Below are 25284 nucleotides of genomic sequence, written 5' to 3'. Positions count from 1 at the left end.
TCACCATTCAACAAGAAAAAAGGAAAATGATTATACAAGACAGCAAAATCACTAACTGACAATGAGTGCTTCAGATGAAGTGGTCCCTCAACAAGCTACTAAAAAGGAATTTATTTAAAAAAAAGTTTAAAAGTGTATCTCATAGACAAGTGTGAATATAGTATGAGTGAGTATTACAAATGAAACTAAATACTGCTTCTGTATTGTAACAGAAAATATGCATTAAGCTTTTATGTGCCTGTAAAGTATAATCCTGTTTTGTTTATTGTACATTTTTTGTATATACATTGTATTTGAGCTTTGATGTAATATAACATTGTAAATACCATTAGAACACAAATGTTACATCTGTCTACCTACAAAATTCTATGACGTACCCAACAGTCTCAGCTGAAAAATATCAGCTAGAGTCCATGGACAAATAATAAATAAATAAACAGTCTGAGGATGAATAAACACCTAATTAACTAAGCAACACACACTCTGCAAGAAGGTGCAACTGGATGTTAATGTTTATTGTTCAACAATACCTGATTTAACATTATTAAAAGTTTTATTTATAGATTAATTATGTACTTCTTGGTTGAAAAGTACATTTCAGTTAGTAATTTTTTCCATTTTTGGCCTTGAAAGCTACAAATTTATTGAAGGACAATTCCATTTTCTACCACGCTGTTAGAAAATCACTGTTATTTACTCAACAATCAGCAGATTTTGGCTTTCGGGTATTTACAAATGTATGCTCCTATATTCTTAAAATATGTGCAAGAACAACATCCTGCAATCATCAAAACTTTAAACTAACCACTGCCACTGTGGCAAACATACATAAACACAAAACTTATCACACTACTCATACAAAATCAGTTAATTCATAATATTTAATATGAACTATGGTGGCTCAAACAGACATCCATGTGGCAAACTCAGAATTATTTCTTGGTCCAGGATAATATGTTGCATTTTGCCCAGCAAGAAGACTTCAGTCTAATTGGTATTCTGTCTAGATATTGCATCATTTACACAGCAGACATCAGTGTGGTACTGTTTTAAAACATTCTTGGAACTCTAAAAATGCTACTTTACGGGTTATCTGCTTTTTCAGAATTCATTGAAGATACTATATTTTTCTTTGCAATAACAGTACTACACTGTAACTCAGAAAATTAACATATTCATATTTCAGGTACCTACTGACACCCTTAAAACCCATTTATTATTGAGCAGTTACCATTAATCAAGGACTGCTGAGATTAGCATATATGATAACTCTGTTTCATGTTAAGCACTTTATTACTTCACTCACATCCATTGATATACTATCAATAGGCAGTTCATTTGGTTACCTTGATGGTTCGCAGAATTATTTGGTGGTTGGCCATTTGCAGAAAAATTATGCTGTGTGCAGCCCATATGGATGAATTTTTTATAGCCCTTGGATATACTTGACTAAAGTTGTGCATAAGAAACAATCAAACTCAAAGTAGTGTTTGAAACTGAATTTAATATGACATTTAAGGTTCCACAATGCTCAGCCCTTGGAGTAACAACATTCTGAAACAGTCCTTATAAAATACTGTATGGAATTATACAGGTTGGCACATGATAAGTCACCTGATTTGTTTCATGAATAACACATTTTTTGTTGACAATATTTGTAATTTATTGATCTAGGAGTAAAGAATACAGCTTGGAAATACAACCTAATGAATCACATATTCAATATGACTGCCATTTTGGTTTACAATTTCTTCAAGTCGCACACATGCATTTGTGATGACTCTCCAACATAAATCTTCTGTAATGGCATGGCATAACTCCACAATGATGGCCATAAGTTGAACTGCATTTTTGGGTTTTCTGTGAAACACTTTCTCTTTAAGGAACCCTTAAAGGAAGAAGCCACATAGGTTAATGTCTGGGCTGTGGGGTGGCCACATTCCTCCTCCTGCATAACATTCTGGAAATGTGTTTGACAATACCCTAAGGCCAAGTCTTTCGTGTAGGAAATCAAGCACAAAATTGGCAGAATGGGGGTGTGCTCCATCCTGCATGAACCATTGTGTCAGCAATGGATGACATGAGGCCATGAGTTGAGGAAAGAACTGGCTTTGCAGCATGTGTAAATTGCATTCACCAGTTACTGTAGCAGACCGATGATTCCATGGCTTGACATCGCAACCCACATGCACACTTTCTCCCTGTAGGTGTCTTTCATGTGAATTATTTGCAGAGGTTCATGTGGCTAGAATCAAGCATTCTAGAATGAAATTTTCACTCTACAGTGGAGTGTGCACTGAGATGAAACTTCCTGGCAGATTAAAACTGTGTGCCAGACCAAGATTCAAAATCAGGACCTTTTCCTTTCTTGGGGCAAGTGCTCTACAAACTGAGCTACCCAAGCATGACTCACACCCCGTCCTCACAGCTTTAATTCCTCCAGTACCTCGTCTCCTACCTTCCAAACTTCACAGAAGCTCTCCTGCGAACCTGCAGAACTAGCACCCCTGGAAGAAAGGATATTGCAGAGACATGGCTTAGCCACAGCCTGGGGGATGTTTCTAGAATGAAATTTTCATTCTACAGCAGAGTGTGCGCTGATATGAAACTTCCTGGCAGATTAAAACTGCGTGCCGGACCAAGACTTGAACTTGGGATTTTGCCTTTTGCGGGCAAGTGCTCTACCAACTGAGCTACCCAAGCACAACTCATGCCCCATCCTCACAGCTTTAATTCTACCATTACAAGGAGATGAGCCCCGTTGGTAGAGCACTTGCCTGCAAAAGGCAGAGGTCCCGAGTTCGAGTCTCGGTCCAGCACACAGTTTTAATCTGCCAGGAACTGTCAAACATTCTGTTTGTTCACAACACTGTTAACATAAAAATAAGCTTTGTCAGAAAACCATGTGTTGTGTAACACTGCCTCTTGGTCTTGCTCGATTGTCCACCTTGCAAACTGCAGTCTCGGCTCCTTATCTCTCTCACAGTAAGCTTATGCACCACAGTTTTCTTGTATGGATACAAGTGAAGGTCAGAGTGGATAATTCTTTGTACAGATCAACATGAAATCCCCAACTTGGCATTGGCTCTTCTTGTTGATTTACTCAGACTACAAGTCAAAGTCACTCAAACTCCTTTAATGTTTTGCAGCAAATGTATGGTACGTGCATGTGGCCACTGACACTCCAAAACAGGTCCAGTACCTTCAAATTTTTTATGTATTCTGCATACTGTCTGTAGGCTGGGAGGCCACCATGTGCCTAAATGAGCACGAAACCTTTTGTGTCAATGTAACGCTGTTCATCACCACGAACAGTAACACGATCTTCATCTTTAGTGTGACGGTCAACCGTCCTTTGTCCGCCATCGCAGTAAACTGAAACGGCAGACTCACAATGGAAGTGATGAATTTGCAATGACATCTGGCATAATTTCCATGAACTGCACAAAGTTGAGTGCACAATTTGAAAGCTATTGCCCCAATAGTATGCCTGTAGCATCAGAATTCAGTCGGGTGACTTATCGTGCACCACCCTGTAATATTCCTTCATATGAAGAGCAACATGAATGATATTCAATCTGAAATTAAAAACAATCATGTAAGCCATCATTTAAAGTACTTAAGATACTAACACTACCAAATACATACCACATCTATAAGAATGATTGCAGTCTAATACTACACTACTGGTTATTAAAATTGCTACAGCAAGAAGAAATGCAGATGATAAGTGGGTATTCATTGAACAAATATATTATACTAGAACTGACATGTGATTATATTTCACACAATTTGGGTGCATAGATCCTGAGAAATCAGTACCCGTAATAACGGCCTTGATATGCCTGTGCATTGAGTCAAACAGAGCTTGGATGGTGTGTACAGGTACAGATGCCCATGCCGCTTCAGCACGATTCCACAGTTCATCAAGAGTAGTGACTGGCATATTGTGATGAGCCAGTTGCTCGGCCACCATTGACCAGACATTTTCAATTGGTGAGAGATCTGGAAAATGTGCTGGCCAGGGCAGCAGTCGAATCCAGAAAAGCCCATACAGGACCTGCAACATGTGTTCGTGCATTATCCTGCTGAAATGTAGTGTTTTGCAGGGATCAAATGAAGGGTAGAGCCACGGATCATAACACACCTGAAATGTAACATCCACTGTTAAAAGTGCCGTCAATGTGAACAAGAGATGACCGAGACGTGTAACCAATGGCATCCCATACCATCACGCCGGGTGATATGCTAGTATGGCGATGACGAATACACGCTTTCAATGTGCATTCACCGTGATGTCGCCAAACACGGATGCGACCATCATGATGCTGTAAACAGAACTTGGATTCATCCAAAAAAATGACGTTTTGTCATTTGTGCACCCAGGTTCGTCGTTGAGTACACCATCACAGGCACTCCTCTCTCTGATGCAGCATCAAGGGTAACTGCAGCCGTGGTCTCCGAGCTGATAGTCCATGCTGCTGCAAACATCGTCGAACTGTTCATGCAGATGGTTGTTGTCTTGCAAACGTCCCCATCTGTTGACTCAGGGCTGGAGATGTGGCTGCACAATCCGTTACAGCCATGTGGATAAGATGCCTGTCATCTCGACTGCTAGTGATACGAGGCCATTGGGATCCAGCACGCCGTTCCATATTACCCCCCTGAACCCACCGATTCCATATTCTGCTAACAGTCATTTGGCCTCTCGGAAGCAATAATAGATGCTGATCTTCTGTCTTATTACCATCTACTGACAGACATGGTGAACACTTAGCTCATTGGCCATGTTACCAGCCTGCTACTACAGGATTTCACTGCTGCACAACTGTGCACAGAGCCAAGCTAATACAAGTGAGTGATTGTAAGTACACCTGTCTATTACAGCAGTCCTCAGCTTTGACTATATCTCTAGGCACTCCCAAACAAGTGCTACATAATATAGTACACCATATTAAAACTATTGATGCCCATTGGTATCATGCAGACTTAGATGTTTAACATCTTATCACCTGGCTGTCACTAAAGCTGAGTTTGACTCCAAGCTCAAATAAGGCATTATCCAATTGTCAAGTGTCCCACGGTCAGCCCCTCTATACACAGTACCTAAGAAGTGTAGAGTGTGGTGTTATGTGGAGATAATTGCTCGTTTAATGCCAGAACTGTGCCAGACTGCTACCCAGTACTGTTGTTATGGGATTATAATCATGCCTTATGTTATGCAGCCATATTCAGTGCACTCAGTTGTGTGAAAGCCTGTACCCATATCCTTGAAGCAGTGGAAGGCATACCGAAAAACAGTGATTATCACTCGGTTTGGGTTATTTGACAGTACATATATGACCGGTGGCCTACGAAATGCTGCTCTCAGATGGCAACAGTTTATTGATTCTCTTCTGGATCATTTTACATACCTAAATGATATTTTTGTATTTTCAGCCACCAATAAGAAACACCAACAACATTTTATTGAAGTGTTCAAGTGCTTGGAACAGTGTGGTGTGGTCCTGAACATGGCTAAATGTTTGTTCACACATACACACACACACACACACACACACACACACATATGAATGGAACTCACACACACATGACCACAATCTCTGGCAGCTGGAGACAGACTGTGAGCAACAGCACATTATGGGAGAGGCAACCGGGGGGGAGTGTTGAGAAGATTGGGGCGGGGAGGGGGAAGGATAGCAGGGTAGGGACAGGGGTTGATAAAGAGCTGCTGGGAGCATGCTGGGATGTGGTGGAGAGTAGGGCAGCTAGGTGCAGTCGGGAGGTTAAACGGAGGGCAGGGATGAGAGAGAGTGAGAGTGAGGGGGGGGGTTAGCAGAAAAGGAGAGAAGTAAAAAGACTGGTGTGTTTTTGGAAAGAGGGCTGTGTAGTCTGGAATGGGAACAGGGAAGGGGCTAGATGGGTAAGGAAAATGACCAATGAAGGTTGAGGACAGGAGGATTATAGGACTGCAGGATATATTGCAGGGAGGGTTCCCACCTGTGTATTTAAGAAAAGCTGCCATTAGTGGGAAGGATTCAGATGGCACAGGCTGTGAAGCAGTTATTGAAATGAAGGACGTTGTGCTGGGCAGTGTTCTGAGCAACAGGGTGGTCCGCTTGCTTTTGGCCACAGCTTATCGGTGGCCATTTGTGCAGACAGACAGCTTATTGGTTGTCATGCCCATGTAGAATGCAGCACAGTGGTTGCAGCTTAGCTTGTTGATGACTGGTTTCACAGGTAGCCCTGCCTGTGATGGGACAGGTGATGTCTGTGACTGGAGAGGAGTAGATGATGGTGGGAGGATGTATGGGATGGATCTTGCATCTAGGTCTATTACAGGGATATGAGCCATGAGGCAAGGGGTTGGGAGATGGGTTGTATAGGTATGGACGAGTATATTGTGTTGGTTCAGTGGGTGGCGGAATACCACTGTGGGAGGGGTGGGAATGATAGTGGGTAGGACATTTCTCATTTCATGGCGTGACAAGAGGTAGTCAAAACCCTGGTGGAGAATGTAATTCAGTTGCTCCAGTCCTGGATGGTACTAAGTCATGTGGGGAATGCTCCTCTGTGGCCAAACAGTGGGACTTTGGGAGATGTTTGGTGACTGGAAAGATAAACCACAAGAGATCTGTTTCTGTACAAGGTTGGGGGGGTAATTGGAATCTGTAAGGCCTCAATTAGACCCTCAGTATATTTCAAGAGGGACTTCTCACCACTACAGATGCAATGGCCATGAGTGGCTAGGCTGTATTGAAGGGACTTCTTCGTATGGAATGGGTGGCAGCTGTCAAAGTGGAGGTATTGCTGGTGGTTGGTAAGTTTGGTAAGGACAGAGGTACTGATAAAGCCATCTTTTAGATCAAGGCCAACATCAAAGAAAGTGGCTTGATGGGTTGAGTAGGACCAGGTGAAGTGAATGGGGGAGGAGGTGTTGAGGTTCTGGAGGAATGTGGATACGATGTTCTCACCCTTGATCCAGATCACGAAGATGTGACCAATGAATCTGAACAAGGCAAGTGCTTTGGGATACTGGATGTTTAGGAAAGATTCCTCTAAATGGCCCATGAATAGGTTGGCATAGGGTGGCACCATGTGGGTGCCCATAGCTGTACCCCGGATTTGTTTGTAGGTAATGCCTTCAAAGGAGAAGTAATTGTGGGTGACAATATAGTTGGTCATGGCAACTAGGAATGAGGTGGTTGGACTGGAATCCATAAGGCACTGGGAAAGATAGTGTTCAACAGTGGCTCTCCCATAATGTGCTGCTGTTCATAGCCTGGCTCCAGCTGCCAGACACTGTATCTCTGTATCTTCACTGGTTCATATAGTGCAGACATCCCCCCAGATGATTTTGTTTATTTACATAATCATCATCATCATCATCGTCAGTACCATAATTATCACTATGTAAAATGAATCTGATGCATGTGACAAAAAACCTGATTTCCATTATTCTGTGACTCATTTGTGTTACCAAGTGAGGTGGCACAGTGGTTAGCACATTGGACTCACATTTGGGTGGATGACAGTTCAGACCTGCATCTGGACATCCTGATTTCACTTTTCTGTGATTTCCCTAAATAGCTTCAGGCAAATGCTGGGATGGTTCCTTTGAAAGGGCACAGCTGATTTCCTTCCCCATCCTTCCCTCATCTTATGGGACTGATGACCTTGCTGTTTGGTCCCCTCCCCTAAATCAACGAACCTCATTTGTGTTGTGAGTGCAGTTATAACTGCTGATGTTGTTGGATCAGGAAGAGTACACATGAGAGTTATCTACTATAGTGCACTGCAAAAATTTTGCTTTATTGAACATTGTACTCACTTGTAATTTGTTCCATAAATTGTCACTTATTTTAATAGGGAAGCTGCTGGCATAGAAAGCTCATTCATGTACCCACCTGTATTTGATTGCTAGTGTCATTTATATGCATATACAGATATGCATAAAATTCATATACACATCCACAGTTACATGTATACACCCCCTTATGCACAAATACACAATTCATTCATGGTTAAATAAGGGTACATAGTACGTTAAACATGTCCCTTAGCACAAAACACAGTCGGAGCAATAACAAACCTATCACAGTTCTGAGAAGGTGGATGGAAGGAAACATGGAAGCAAAACCCATACGTGAGTTCAAAAAGAGCACCTTACTAAAGGAACAAGACATTAAAATTCAGCAGTATCCTTGAGAATGACCCTCTCTTTTCTTTCTTGTAGGTGATTCAGATGGGACTTTTATTCAAGTTCATATATGGAGTAAGAAAGTGAGAATTTTGAAACTGAAAAAGTATCAAATCATATTCGACACTTCTTCCAAAAATTATCTCGTTATTTAGATACATGAATTAGAAACGTGTTATCAGAATGATTGGTAACAATAATTACTAAAACGTAGGTATGTATTTTAGTATGTGGATAACTGTTACGCATTCACAGTTATCATTGTACACATGTAAGTTTCTAATGAACAGTAGTAAAAAAACTGCAGCTACTTGATGTAACTAACTAATAAGAGTTTTTTAAAAAACCTTATTTTCTCAGATAATTTTATTATTGTGGAGACAATTGTACATTGCACCAACTAATCTGCTCCCAATAAATGTTACATAGGAATGGGTAGGACTGAATGGCCCAGGACCTCTGTCACATGTAAAAACTTACTACTTATCACAAAAATAAATATTTATTCAGTTAAAAGAAAGAATCTCATTGACAAGTTACACTGTTCAGTTCAACACCGGCAATAGTAATCTGCCCCTAATTTTGAATAAGCAAATGTTTGGCCTCATTTAGGGAGTGATACGTAACTTGAAAATTTCATTAGTTCTGAAATCAACACTGACATGGAACTCCTAGTCCATAATTTTTTAATATAATCATTATGCAGTGCATTCATAGAGGAGACTACTAAGTACAGCAGGTGCACATGTATGTTACTGTGTCATCTCTTTGCCAATTGAGACAAGGTCTAGAATGCAATTTGCACGATCACTTGTGTTCAAGGGTCTCTGATAGCCAGATGTTCCGTGTCTGTAGTCTTCAGTCACTGGTGATTATTTTTCTGCATGCATAAAATCACCTCAAGCCCTTTGTTTACCTACCACCAGCTCTCCATAGGTGAATGCTGTGCAATGCTATGTGTTTATTCATTACCAGTCTGACTTACCCACTTGTCATCTTCTGGTTTGAACCTAAACTAATCACTCAACAAGCCATAAAATGTGTGATATCACAGGAACATACATATTTTTACAATCACTAACAAAACTTGGAAGAGCATGCCCCATTGTCTGTGTTCCTATGCATCCCTGCAGGAAGTGCCATCAATAAGAATGCCTGCTGCCACATGGCTTTTTGGGAAAAACCCCATGCTTGGAAAACAGGTGAGCCTGAGATACACTACTGCTCCACACTGTGTGCAGCCTGTGATGATGGTTGATGGTTTGTCTGCTTGGTGCTTGCGTCCCCAATTCTCTCCCATGTGTCACAGCAGATGGGTGAAGCATTCAAAAATGGATTTGTGCATCACCACATTATGTTCATTCATATACAGTTCATAATGTTGTCATTTAAGGATAGTTAATTGTTAATACAGTCTTTGGAATAAGTTTCTGTTGGTTACTACTCTTGATTGGTGTGTATCTCAACTGATTTCACTTTCCTGAATTTTTCTCATAATGGGATTTGCAAGATACAGTGAATGAATGGATGTATTAATGACAGAGCATTTCTGTTTCAAGAACTACACATAATTAATCAGGTGGAATATGGCTAATATTAAAGACTGTGTACTGTTTCTTTCTGTAGCATTATCACTAGAATCTGCTATGGCTATTTGATCAAGTAACACCTTCTGTTTGTTTCCAGGACATGAAATATAAATTTGAAGTAGTTTTCCCACCAACAGTTGAGAAATATGCAAGTAATAGCTGCTTTCTTCCAAAACATCCTCTAATTCTATCTCAAAACTCTAAGCAAGAAATACCACTTCTTATTGGTTCTACATCCAAGGAGGGCTACATATTTATGAGAGGTAAAGAGAAATTTCTGTTGTAGTTTACTTTATTCTAAGGTTTGTGACCATAAATATCTCCCTATTCTATAGTCGGTCACAACACACCATACAGGCTTTCCTGAGATATTTCAAAATATATTGCACCAATAATTTTGATGTATCCTTGAATTTGCAAAAAAAGTATTTTTACTACAGATTAAATATACTTCCTATAATTTTCCCTGCCACAGTTATTACCTTAAAATTTAAGTATATACAATGAAATTTTCAATGAATGTGGATAAACAACAGTTAGACGCAGCTGATTGTGCTGCACTTAAAGATGTGAATCTGTAATGGAGGGCCTGTGATCATGTCCATTTAATTACTGGGTGATCAAAAAGTCAGTATAAATTTGAAAAGTGAATGAATCACAGAATAATGTAGATAGATACAAATTGACACACATGCTTGGAATGACATGGGGTTTTATTAGAACCAAAAAAATACAAAAGTTCAAAAAATGTCCGACAGATGGCACTTCATCTGATCAGAATAGCAATAATTAGCATAACAAGGTAAGACAAAGCAAAGATGATGTTTTTTACAGGAAATGCTCAAAATGTCCACCATCATTCCTCAACAATAGCTGTAGTCAAGGAATAATGTTGTGAACAGCACTGTAAAGCATGTCCGGAGTTATGGTGAAGCATTGGTGTCGGATGTTGTCTTTCAGCATCCCTAGAGATGTCGATCGATCACGATACACTTGGAACTTCAGGTAACCCCAAAGCCAATAACCACACAGACTGAGGTCTGGGGACCTGGGAGGCTAAGCACGACGAAAGTGGCGGCTGAGCACATGATCATCACCAAACAACACGCACAAGAGATCTTTCACATGTCTAGCAATATGGGGTGGAGTGCCATCCTGCATAAAAATCGTACGTTCCAGCAGGTGTTTATCAGCCAGGCTGGGGATGATACGATTCTGTACCTCTCACCCTTCACGGTAGCAGTAACAAAACCAGAATCACGCATTTCCTCGAAGAAAAAAGGCCCGATAACGGTAGATGTGGTAAATCCAACCCATACTGTGACTTTCTCGTTGTGCAGTGGAGTTTACACAATAGTTCCATGATTTTCGGTAGCCCAAATTCTGCAGTTGTGGGTGTTGACAGACCCTCGGAGTGTGAAAAGAGTATTGTCGGTCCACAACACGTTACTTAACCAATCGTCATCTTCCACCATATTTTGAAACACCCACATCGCAAATGCCCTCCACTTCACTAAATCGCCAGGTAACAGTTCATGATGCCGATGGATTTTGTATAGACAGCATTGGAGGGTATGCCTAAGTGCCAACCAAACAGTAGTGTATGGAATGCCGGTGTGATGTGCGACTGCACGAGCGCTGACTTCCCCGTGCATAGACGAACCCGCTACAGTCTCCATTTCTTCCTGAACTGTCTCAGCAGCATTATGCCTTGTGCTCAGTTGGCCAGTATGGGGTCTATCATCTAAACAACCCATGGCTTTGAACTTCAAAATCATTCTCACCACAGCTGCATTTGTCAACGGACGTTCGAATCCCCTTCCTATGGTGATAGGATCGTAACGCTGAACTAGCACATTCCCCATTCTGATAATACAGCTCCCTTAAAAACGCCTGTTAAGGTAACTTCAACATGCTGCAACTGCTGGCGCATCTGATTCTCATTACAGCTCCTTTTATACACGATTGTCATGCGCAGTCACTGACGTTTTGCTGTCCAGTGCCATCTGTCAGACATTTTGTGAACTATGGGTGTTGTTGTTGTTTTATATATATATATATATAATAAAACCCCATGTCATTCCAAGCATTTGTGTCAGTTTTTACCTCTCTATCTACATTATTCCATGGTTTATTAAGTTTTCAAATTTATACTGACTTTTTGATCACCCGGTATTTATAATTATTCACCCATTTATGTTTTTTATCCGAATGTGGTGAGCAAACTGAAGACTTTTGCAGAATCAGAGTCTTCACAGAGATAGCTATAATTAACTCTCTGATGAAGACTGATAGAGCTTAAAAAGAAAAAGTACTCAACTGTTATCTTCTGCGGCCTTACCAAGGCATCTGATTGCAGAGATTGTAAAGATTTACAATGGAACTGTAGTGCTATGGAATCACTGAATTCCCAAAATGACTAATTTCTGTACATCTCAATTTATTTCTATATCTGTACTCTGCAAGCCAACTTAAGGTGTGCGGCAGGGGATAATGTCACTTCCCTCCCTCCTCACATCCCTCCCCCCCCCCCCCCCCACATCTTCTGTTTCATTTGTGCAGCAAAAGGTAATTGTTGGTAGGCCTACACATGAACATAAATCTCTCAAATTTTAACAAAACCCACACTGTGATGCACAACGTATCTCTTGTAGTGTCAGTTGCTAGAGCTGAATGAGCCTCTCCACAACACTCCTGTGCTTATTAAATGAAATTGTGACAAAATATGTTGCTTGTCTTTGTTGTAACTTCTCTACTCCCTCCTATCTATTCTATCTATGAATGGTCCCAAACTGATGAGCAGTACTCAGGTATTGGTCAAAGGAGGGTATTGTAATGTACTGGTATTGCCTTTGTAGGTGGACTACACTTTCTGATGGTTCCTCCAATGAATCTTATTCAGGCATCTACCTTTCTGACAACTACTTTTATATGATTGTTCCACTTTAAATCATTCTGTAAGCATACTCTCAGTTATTTAGTGGATGTAACTGCTTCAAATGATTCTTCAGCAACTGTGCAGTCATTCAATAATAGGCCATCCTGTCTATTTATGCACAACACTGGCATTATTCAGTTGTCATATATGGTGAAGAGTAATGCTCCTATAACACGACTTTTGGGTATGCATGATGCTATGTTTGTATCTCTCTATTGAGAATGACATGCTGTGTTCTGTTTGTTAAGAACTCTTCAATCCAATCACAAAGCTGGTCTTATTTTCTGGATGCTTTCATATTCACTGGGCAGTAGTGTAGAATCGTACTGAATGCCTTTCAGAAGTCATGGGATATGACATAAAGTAGAGGTCACATTAATAGACTCTCTTCAGGATGGACATAAATACTGATATGCACAAGTTGTTTTCCTTACACAGTGTGACTTAATATCTTACTTTACTTCCATAGTGAATTCTATATTTAATAGATGATACTGATAAGTCCAACAAATATAACCATGACCTCATTGCCATGTGGCCACAGATGGTGTAATCAACATGTCTGTAGAAATATTTGGGTCTGAAGTGCGTAGTTTCAATAACAATTCCATCAGAATGTTTCATGCATACATTAACAACTTCTGTACCAGAACCCTTAACCATATCACCTCAATTTCTTGTACCACTACTCAAATGCTGTGAGTGAGTGGTGGTGAGACCATGTTGGAAAAGTGTCATCATTTATGGGTCAAACTGCTGTGAACCTTTCAGAGAGACTCAAGTGAATAACTATGCCACATTAAAGCTCCCTGACAGGAAATTCTTGCTGAGTCATGCAATATTAAGCTATCTCATGAATGTGTATGATTTCTTCACATGATAAACTTTGTCTCAGTAGTTATGACAGATATTTGACCATTTGATTCAACAAGATTACAGTGTTTACTATTTACCCCAGGAAGCATTGCGTCCTAGTCAACTTTCAGAAGGCTATAGAAACAAGGGTGTATGGTACTTTGAGATGTATTATCCATTCCTGGGGCAAAATAAGTTCTTCAAAAGAGCAATGGTATTTGTCATCAGGACCAGTGTTCACATTCCTGAGTTTCTTGTATGCTTAATCCTCCAGTAAATTGATGAAGTTTCCAATGGAACTTGGAGGTACATTGCAGACAGTCATATTGCCTTCATCAACTGGCAGAAAAATAGTGTCTTTATCACCATGCAACATGCAAAGCACATTGTGTTTTGATTCCATTATGATTTTATTAGCACTTCTGAAATGTTTATGGTCTTGCAGGGTTCACGTCTTAATTGTTCTGCTGCTTCCATGGGCAGACTGTGAAGATTTTTGGACAACATGATTGTGGAGAGAAGCAGCGATTAGTATGATTAATCAATAAATCAAGAACAGTCTTAATCGCATTTATTATTGTTACAATACCGCCAACCAGTGTCAATCTGACGTAGGGGTCATCTTCTGGGCATTTACACCATTGGTCGACTGCTGGTGGAGTCACTCCTGTCTACATAACGGCAGGAAACTATATCATGTTTTCTGCTGTTATGTAGACAGGAGTGACTCCACCAGCAGTCGACCAATGGTGTAAATGCCCAGAAGATGACCCCTATGTTGGGTTGAGACTGGTTGGCGGTATTATAACAATAATAAATGCGATTAAGACTGTTCTTGAATTACTGATAGACTGTGAAGAGGCTGTACCACGCCATTAATAATCTTGTATTTCAGAATGGTTTTCAAGGGCTGGCAGAATAAGACCTTTCATCAACACTGATTTTGTTCCTGTGTCTATTTCCTTTTCTTCAAGATTTATTATAGTCCTGTAGACAAAGATTTATGCTCCACATTCACATCCCTCTCAGTCTGCTGTACTTGTTTAGCTGTGTCATACTGTCCTGTTATGAAACTCACTGTAAGCATAAAAAATGTCGTCTTCCAACCCATTGTACATGTTGAAAATAGCTTAGTGAGGGGCAAGTAACACAAGAACAGCATACACAAAATACTGAACAACCACCTGTTTGCTTAATATGTGGACTCACAATGGCTGTACTTGGGTAGCATAAAATCCACTTTGTTTTGACCATGTTTACTTGATGCCACGGTTCAGAAAACTTAGATTAGACAGCCTGATCTTGAAACTGCTGCAGAAAGGCCAAAGAGCTAAGAAGCTTAACATTTCTTGTCCATAGCTTCTGTCAGAGCTTAATACATCAGTCTGCCTCCGCTCCATAGAGATACTCAACATGATCTCATTATCTTTCCTGGTGAACTGAACTGATGTGAGGTTCTTGTATTTCCATGTGGGTAAGTTTGTTCAAAAAAGCATGATCATTAATCTCATTGTCTTCAGGTAACGTGTTGGGATATTAACTATGTTACCTTCATGTAGAGGTTGCCTAGAAGTACTTTGGATCAACCAGTGCCACCAGGTAGGTTAGGATAGGAGGGGAGGGACACAGGGGGGGGGGGGGGGTGATGGGAGTAGGTGGCGAGGAAATACCTCTTTGGGGTGGGGTGGGGGTGGGGGGTGATAGGAACTGAAATATTTATTATAAACAATTTTGGTACATGGTTATTCAGACTGTATGTGTCATGTGTTCCTGGTATTAGGGCTAGGGGAACCCCAATTGGGAATATGTGGGAGGGGATTTGAAGTTTCGGCATTTACCTTACAACAAAGGAAAACCTCTCAGAGACCCTGGTTGGTATTCAAGTTCCTTCAAGGTCCATTGGGCATTGGGCTTCACCTTTCATGCTGTTTGCCTTCTCTCAGCTGTGTGCACTCACATTATATTGTGAGCAATTGTGAGTCTCTAACGAAGCTCAGTTCATAGCTTTGTATCTGTTTATGAGGCAACCAATGGTACACATTTTGCAGGTCTCATTTGTCATGCTGTCACAGAATCTATTGGTCCTGCGTAGGACTATAGTCTGTTCAAAATCAATCTTTTCTAAGCTATATTTAGAGGCTGTCTTGACCACACATACACTTGAGCACAATCACCCCTCCCTGCTCCGCCAATCCTCAAACAGAGTCCCTGGAGGAAAGAGAACTGCTCCTTTTGATATAAAGATAAGACAGATGCTGTCTCAACAGTTCACCAGTTGAATCTTCAAAATGTTACCACTTTGTGAGAAACTTATTCAAATGGAATCCAAGAATTTTATATCAGTTGCATTTGCAAAGGAAGACAAAAAAGACTGTCAGAACATTGTGTTTAACTTCTTAATTAGTACCACTAAAATGCCATGAACTTTTTACACATGGATACTCCAAGTCTCCCACAAGTCCAACCCATGGTCCAAGTTGAGGGAGTGTAGGAGTGAGGTACAGTGGGGACTGTGTGTGCCCCGGGACTGCTACGATAGCTGTGAAGGTCCTACAGGAACCCTGAAAAGTGATGGCTAATGGGGCTCTGGTGAAGCTACGATAGGCCCAGCAAGCCAGTAGTGGATTATGATTTCTGCTTTCAAAAATAGAATGGGCCTCAAAAGGGTGGATTTAATCAATGACGAACCGGCTATAAACATGAACTAACATTTGAAACACTAAATATACAAACATTGACTGGAAAGGTGAAGGGGATGGTAGACATGATGGAAAGAAAGAATTTAGACATATTGGGGTTAGCTGGAATGAGATGGAAAGGACAAGGGAGGAGAGAACTGAGGAAAGGCTACTGACTGTACTGGAGTGGAAAATAGGAAGGAAGGAGAAATGGAGTGAGAATAGTAGTAAGAGATGGATTAAAAGAGGAAATGAAGAGAATAAGTGATAGGATGATGAAGATCAAGATATCACTAAAGGGGACAGTCATAGAGGCAATACAAATGTATGTACTGCAGGTGGGTTGCACTTCTGAGGAGAAACAAGAGTTTGAAGAGGAAATACAGAAGCACATGGGAAGGAAGAATGTATAGTAATGGGGATTTAAATGCACACATTAGAAGAGAAAGACAAGGCTGTGAAGGTTTGTTTAGACCAGAGAGTTGGGGCTGCTGAAATGAGGAAGGTGAAAGACTATTGGAGTTCTGTCAAAGGAATGGCTTGCTGGTTGGGAACTCTTGGTTCAGGAAAAGAGAGAGCAGTAAGATTACATGGTACAGTCAAGACTTAAAGAGAAAGTCAATAGTTGACTACTTCCTGTAAGATAGTGAGATGAATAGGGACATCATTGACATTAGTGTAATACCATCAGAAGTCATGGATAGTCACGACCATTTGCTGGTAATGAACCTGAGACGTCCAAGGATAATAAAGGGACAGAAAACCAGGAAAGATGTATAAGGGTATGAAAGTTGAAGGAGGAAGAAAGCAGGCTACAGTACCTACAAGTAGTAAAGGAAAGCATCATAAAGGATGAACCAAAAATGTTAGAAGAGGAATGGGGTAGATTCAAGGCAACGTTAGGAAGTCCGGTGGAAGCAATATGTGGGGGACAAGCAACAAAAGGAGGTGGAAAGAAACACCCTGGTGGAATGATAAAACAATGGATATGGTACAGAAGAAGAATAGAGCCTTTAGGATATGGTTCCAGAAGAGAAAAGTATCAAGCAAGAGAGAAAGAAGCAAAAAGAGTGGTGGCAGAGGAGAGAAGAAAGTGGATGGAACAGTGGACCAGAATGATGGAGGAGGATAGTGAAGGTTCAAAAAAGGTGTTATATGGGATGATTAAAAGTAAGAGGAAGAATGGTATGACAGATTATGCTGAATGGTGAACAAAAGGGCCAAGATGTAGAGAATAAGGAGGAACTCAAGAATATGTGGAAGAAGTATTTTGAAGAACTCCTGAGCCAGAATGGAGACCTGGATGAGGAGGAACAAGCTGATGAGAAAAAAGAGGAGGAACAGCAAACAGAAAAAGACCGTACATGGGGAGAAGTGGAAGAAGCACTGGGCAAGATGGAGGGAGGGAAGTCACCAGGTCTGGATGAGCTAAGTGTAGAGATAGTGAGAGCAGCAGGAGACACAATGGCTATATTGACTAATGAAAATTGTTTGGAGACAGAAGGTGATCCCAAAAGACTGGAAGAAGGGAATAATTGTCCCAATCTTTAAGAAGGGAAATAGAAAAGAGTGAAAGAACTATTGAGGGATAACATTGATGAGTCACTGCACAAATATTTTTGAAAAAATTTTGGAAGCACAAATTCAGGCAAATTAGAAGGAAAGATAAGAGAGGAGCAACATGACTTCAGAACAGGAAGGTCCACAGTGGATCTAATTTTTGCTGTAAGACAACTGCAGGAACAGCATTATGAATATGGAATAGATCTACTAATGACCTTCCTGGACATTGAAAAAATATATGATACTGTATGTAGAAGCAAAGTATGGAAAGCCCTGGAGAACAGAGGAGTAGCAAAACAGATTATTTGGAGGATAAGGGAAATATACCAAGGAAGTGTGAGCTGTGTGAAAGTCAGAGGAGAGAGATCAGCTTGGACTGAACAGAAGAATGGCATGAGGCAGGGAAGTGCACTTTCACCATTACTCTTCATTGTAGTGATGGATGATATAATGAGTACAGTAGCACAAGTAATTGGTGAAGGAAATATGAAAGCTATGGTGTTTGCAGATGATCTGATGATTTGAGAGAATAAGGGGGAGGAATTACAAGAACAGTCGGATGTATGGAAATGAACAGTACAAGAATATGGGATGAAATTTAGTATAAGTAAGAATGAGATGATTATCACAACAAGAACGAAGGAGAGAGGAACAACTGAAATAACAATTGGTGGGGAACGATTGAGGAGAGTGAAGAGTTTCAAGTACCTATCAAGCCTGATACAGGAAGATGGAAAAAAACAACAGAGAAATAAATCAGCGGGGCAGAAAAGCAGAAGCATTTCAGGAGAGTGTCAGAAGCCTGATATGGAGCAAAGATGTACCCCAAATCAGTAAAAAGGTTATATACTGGTCATAGTATTTCCCGATCCTGACGTGTATCTGAAACCTCAGTTATGAAAGGAAGAGAGAAAAGAAAAGTACAAGCTAGTGAGATGAAATTCTTGAGGAACAGTAATGGAGTGACAAAGACAGACAGGTCAAGAAATGAAAGGATCAGAGGGTTAATGAAGGTGGAACCATTACAGGAGGAGATAGAGAAATCAATGCTGAGATGGTATGGGCATGTTAAGTGAATGGAGGAGAAGAGGATACCCAGGAGGATACATGAGATGAAACTGGAAGGAAAGATACAAAGAGGAAGACCAAGGGACAGATGGCTGAAAGGAGTGGAGGAATGCATCCAGAAGAAAGGAGAAGACTGGACCAAGGTGAAAATGGAGAGATGTTGGCAAGAAAGAAGATGATGGAGAGGTTATGTTCCAAACAGACCTGGCCAGAGACTGGAAACTGTCCAAGATGATGACTCCATTGAAAAATTAGGTAGTCAAATAGGTAGGTAGTCAAATAAATACTTTCTGTTAAGAATATAGTCTTTTACAGTCACTGTCAATTAAGTTAAAAGTGGTTTGGTTTTGGTACTATGTCATTCCTTCCAAAACCTTTGGGTGCAGTAACATAATAATAAGTGGCAATGAAAAATTGCTGAGTGACCCAAAGGAAGTATGTGAGAGATTCATAGACCAGTTTAGTAAGATGAGTAGGGAGGATGTGATTGACCCACCACAGGTGCTAAATCCCAGTAATGGCAGTAATTCATTCTTCCTGAGGTATGTTACAGAATTGGAAATCCTGAAAACAATTTCCAACTTATAAGCAAATACATCCAGTGGCTGGGATGACATCTCAGTGAAACTTCTGAAAGAATGTAGTTGTGAATTAATAAAGCCACTGCAACATTTAATAAACAGCTCTTTTAGTCAGGGGTCTTGTCCTGAACTGTTAAAAGTCACTGAAATAAGACCGCTGCATAAAAAGGGGAAAACTACTGGTATGCAAAATTATAGGCCTATTTCATTGACATCAGTACTTAGTAAGCTGTTGGAAAGGCTACTTCTTGATCAACTTGAATCATTTTTCTGCAAGTACAATATATTAAAAAACTATTAGCATGGTTTCAGGAAGGGCTGGTCTACAATAACAACCGTAGCTACATTTTTGCAAGTGGTATTGAATAAACGTGATGAAGGAAACAAAGTTATTGGCACCTTTTTAGACCAATCCAAGGCTTTTGACCCTGTAAATCATTCTGTTCTTCTACATCAATTAGAAACTTATGGTGTCAGAGGAGTAGCATTAGATCTGTTAAGATCCTACCTTGCTGACAGGAGACAAAGTGTAAAGCTGTATTTTACAACTGGGAGACATACATAAACAGTAAAATCGTCTTATAGAATTCTTAACTGTGGAGTCCCTCAGGGAAGCATTATTGGGCCTGTTTTGTTTATTGTGTACATCAATGATATAATAATTCCACAAAATTCAAACCTAGTAAATTATGCTGATGATATCTCTGTCATACATTGGTGCTCTACAAAACAGTTGGCAGTGCAAAATAATGCAGAGAACATGAGCCTCTTCACATCATATCTCACTAAAAACAAATTGGTACTAAATAAGGACAAGAAAATTCTGATGGAGTTTCTACTAAATTATAAATCAAGACAAGTCGATACAGAACCAGAGGTATTAGTTGAAACAATTGATGAACATAAATTCCTGGGTATTATAGTAGATGAACATCTTACATGGAAGGAGCACATGACCTACATGCGTAAAAAAATCTCCTGTAACACCTAACTGCTGAAACACCTTTCTATCATAATAGTGCAACCTGTTTTAAGACAAATCTATTTTGGAATTATACACTCCCACCTGCAATATGGCATTGAGATTTGGAGTGGGGCACCAATGGTATATAAGGATAGGGCTTTTAGAGCACAGAAAAGAGGAATTAGGATTAATATCTAATAATAGTAAGTGTCAGTCCTGTAGAGAATATTTCATTAGGTATAACATACTAACAGTGTATTCTTTGTATGCTCTCAGAACTATACTCTTTGTAAAGTAAGATATGGAGCATAGTGTAATCAATAGTGAAATCCATAATTATAATACAAGAAAAAGAGAGGACTACCACATAAAATTTAGTAATAAAAGAGCAGCGGATCATAGTCCATTTTTTGCTGGAAGACATTTTTACAACAGATTGCCAAGTAATATAAAATTGTTACAAGGAAACATATTTAAGACAAAATTAAAGCAACTGTTAACTGATAGATGTTTGTACTCCATTAGAGATTTCTAATGTTATTGTGTGTAATTATTGTGTATAATTTACCTTTATCTCTAAACTTTTTTAGTGTTCTTGTGTTTGTAAACTGACTATGCCCATGGCTGTTAAGTTATAATGGACAAATAAACCATTTATTTATTCCAGAATGAGATTTTCACTCTGCAGCAGAGTGTGCGCTGATATGAAACTTCCTGGCAGATTAAAACTGTGTGCCCGACCGAGACTCGAACTCGGGACCTTTGCCTTTCGCGGGCAAGTGCTCTACCATCTGAGCTACCGAAGCACGACTCACGCCCGGTCCTCACAGCTTTACTTCTACCAGTATCTCATCTCCTACCTTCCAAACTTTACAGAAGCTCTCCTGCAAACCTTTCAGAACTAGCACTCCTGAAAGGAAGGATATTGCGGAGACATGGCTTAGCCACAGCTTGGGGGATGTTTCCAGAATGAGATTTTCACTCTGAAGCGGAGTGTGCACTGATATGAAACTTCCTGGCAGATTAAAACTGTGTGCCCGACCGAGACTCGAACTCGGGACCTTTGCCTTTCGCGGGCAAGTGCTCTACCATCTGAGCTACCGAAGCACGACTCACGGCCGGTACCCACAGCTTTACTTCTGCCAGTATTTCGTCTCCTACCTTCCAAACTTTACAGAAGCTCTCCTGCGAACCTTGCAGAACTAGCACTCCTGAAAGAAAGGAAGTTTCATATTAGCGCACACTCCACTGCAGAGTGAAAATCTCATTCTGGAAACATCCCCCAGGCTGTGGCTAAGCCATGTCTCTGCAATATCCTTTCTTACAGGAGTGCTAGTTCTGCAAGGTTCGCAGGAGAGCTTCTGTGAAGTTTGGAAGGTAGGAGACGAGATACTGGCAGAAGTAAAGCTGTGAGTACCGGGCATGAGTTGTGCTTCAGTAGCTCAGATGGTAGAGCACTTGCCCGCGAAAGGCAAAGGTCCCGATTTCGAGTCTCGGTCGGGCACACAGTTTTAATCTGCCAGGAAGTTTCATTTATTTATTATTGATTTATTTATTCCTATGTTTTGGCCTTTCACTGAAACCTTTTCCTTTAAACTGAAAACACATTGTGAAGGCAGTTTCTAGAAGGAGGCCTCAGAAATAGGTTGAATTAAGGATCTCAAGTTTCTGGAGAGCAAGAAAGTTGAAATGTTGGAACTGAAAATTCCAGATATAATGACATATTCCCAAAATTAAAAAAAAAAATTGACTTCAAGTTTTCTGATTTACACTTCAAATGTGATTGCAATAAAACATTTGCTGATAATAAATGCAATTTATAATTCAATTGACAATTACTTATCAAACTTATGTTCTGATTCATCAGTTGCCCCACACAACCATTACACTTTTCACTAGATGGTTTTATGGTATTTTCTTTAATGGATCAAACTCAAAGTTTAGTATTCATACCTTCCAGGTTACTGTTATTACTACTAGTCCATTATAAATTCTTGGTCCAACCAATTTACGTCTCATAGAAATGATTTATGAAGATTTTGAAAATTATGTAAATAATTCTCTTTACCATGGGTGCACAGCTGGTGTCCTGTGGGCCAGATTTGGCCTGTGATTGGTTTCAATCTGGCCATTGGAGGATATCTGTGAGAGAGAGAAAGGCACTTGCGTTGTACTCTACCCATGATACCTAGAGTTTGTAGCTCTTGATGTAGGCCAGTGAAGGGTTTGCTTACTTTGTGCATGTGCAGTGCAATTTTGCTGCCACTGGATTTGAAAAATACTTGAATGATCTGCCTGTGGCCAAGAACACAAAGTTACTCCTAATAGCATCTTGACTGGGATTGTCAATCTCATTGCCACATTTTGTTTTTTGAGTCTTTCTCATATCAATATTGATAAATAATTATTGTCCATTGTGGATTTATTAGAACACTGCAGCTGTAAAAACTGAAGTTAATTTACAGTGAACTTGCTGCAACCTATTACTTCTGTAGGCATTTGTTTTCCCTTGATGATATTTCAAGATGCCTGGCATACCATCTTCAGATGTGTAGATTCATTTAACTGTCATGAACATTATTTCTTTACTAAGAGCATTGTAGAATTTTTAATGGAAGTTTTTAAGACAGCTATTGTAAAACATTGCAAGTAAAGAAACAATGTCCACAATACATAAATAAATGTAAAAGTCTGAATATGGGGTGAACATAAAATGAGTGTACTCTCACAAACCCATTTAAAGTAACTTAGTCACAGCAAGTTGCCATTGCTGTTGGGCCACTGCCATGTTTGAAAATATGTGGATGAGCCTGGGCCTTCCTCTGGTGAAGTTTCATACAAAGTGACTGCAAATTACTGCCTACAACCTATTGGGTGAGACACCTGAGTACCGTCTGGCTTGCTGTGTTTAGAGCCAGTGGTACACTGTGTTGCTGATTTGAGTTCCAGGCTTCCACCCTCACAATCCCTGCCATCCATGATAAGCTGTTGGCACCTTATTAACCATATCTCCATCTTTGAGACTGATGGGGTGAGCCTTACTAGCTGCTGGTGAGCTGCACTAGACTTGCACCTGCAGACTCCTGACCTGGCCACATGCACAACACTGCCGCTGGGTCCTGACCCACATGATGACCACATTCCTTGTCATATGTGAGGGTTTGAATCAGCACACTTATCACCATGCCAGAGAAAACAATTTGAACCATAAATTACAAGTAATAAATATGATTACAGACAACACAGTGTCACTGAATCCTTAAGGCTTATGACAGCCATCCACACCAACTCTCAAGCTCAGTGTTCTTCACCATTAACACTATAGCCTCATCTGCTCAGCTTCCATGCTCACTAAAAATCCTTACCCAAGGGGTGGCTGCTACAACTGGTACTCAGAAGTAGGGCTCACAATGACCTAGCTACAACCGGCTCTAGTTTTTGATTTCGCCATCATAGCTACATCAGCTTCATTCAACTTGCAGTCAAAGTTTCACACACTGAAGGGCAGAAATGAGAAGCATTTTATTTACCTTGCAACTGGCCATTTTCACTTTTTAATTCATTGGCTGTGGTGGATCTTAGGGACACATATTTCTGAGTGTAACCCTTGTAAAAACATGTGAAACTCTTGACTTGTCTGCTTTTAAGGGTAACTGTCACAGGTCATATTTAACACTTGTCAGGTGTACATTTTGCAATCTTTCTGGACACAGGTTGCCATACATGAAGGCTGTGCAAGCTATACTTTACACTTGTTGACAGTGGGGTCATTTGGCATGAGACTGTAGTAAATGTTGGTGGGCTAGAGTAACTCATTGCGTATTTTGTCTCTTTTGTAGTTTATATTCTTCATTGTTTGGACAGTAGTAGAATATGCAAGATGCTGGTAGAAACATGCACCACTAGAACAGGTGGTGAAGTTAAGATAATATTGAGTCTACTCACTCCATCTGCTGATCCTGCAAACTTGATTCTTTCAAGGCAGCAGAGAACATATCAGCATTTCTCAGACACATCTTAACTGTAGCCATATTGGGTGTGTGATCTGACAAAATTTTACTTGTGTGACCAATCTAAGACTGCTTGGACAGGCAAAGGCATACTTTGCCAACCAGGAAACCCTGCAGGATGTGCAAACATTCAGATAGCTAGCTGAGAGGTTGAGACAGTGGTATTTTAAGCAAAATAATACTTGCTTCTTCAGGGAGAAGTTGAACATATTGGCACAGAAGCATAATGAGTCCATTGAATCTTTTTCGGAGAGGATGTGAAAGATCAGTGTCCAAACATATGAGCTAACACAGAACAAGGAATCAATGTAGTGCTATGGAAAAAAAGCCAAGAATAGGGCTTTTGATACATTTTTGTGCCACATTCCCACTGAAATGTCACTAGAAGCTAGGACATCTGCCATCTGATGTGGCCACAGCTATCAGATAGCCACACAGTTGGAAGAGATAGTTATGGTGACTAGGGGGCATGATGATGGTCAAGTATTTGCTTCAGTAATAAAATGTCACAGGTGTGGCCATGAGGGCCATATCCAACACCACTGTGATTGTCTGGAATGCTACAAGTGTGGACAAATGGGTCACAAAACACAGGAGTGAAGGAGTAGGAAACAGGAAAATCAGTAACAACAAAAGAGTTTCTTAAGCTTAAATTGGAATGTATCAATGACTGGAAAATATTCCCCATAAAGTGTAGTACTGCGTGATGAATACAGAAATGAAATGATGCTTGAGGAATTTCATTGGTGTCAAGAAAAATAAATTTTTAGTAGATACGAGGTAACATTTATTGGTTCTCATGCTAGATCTCTTGGGTACAATGAGACTAGGGTCTCTG

The 25284-nt window shown here is 40.2% G+C and overlaps 1 protein-coding gene across 1 annotated transcript in view; it reads left to right on the top strand.

The window, feature by feature from the left end:
• The window catches only part of LOC126162502 (esterase FE4-like), a 183173-nt gene that overhangs the window by 98125 nt on the left and 59764 nt on the right, over positions 1-25284 (top strand). The window contains exon 6 of the mRNA XM_049919050.1: positions 9887-10052. Coding sequence (XP_049775007.1) covers positions 9887-10052 — 166 coding nt within the window. The remainder of the gene's footprint in view (positions 1-9886; positions 10053-25284) is intronic.

Source organism: Schistocerca cancellata, chromosome 2, assembly GCF_023864275.1.
Source record: "Schistocerca cancellata isolate TAMUIC-IGC-003103 chromosome 2, iqSchCanc2.1, whole genome shotgun sequence".
Lineage (NCBI taxonomy): Eukaryota > Metazoa > Arthropoda > Insecta > Orthoptera > Acrididae > Schistocerca > Schistocerca cancellata.
This window is presented reverse-complemented; position numbering and strand designations above follow the sequence as displayed.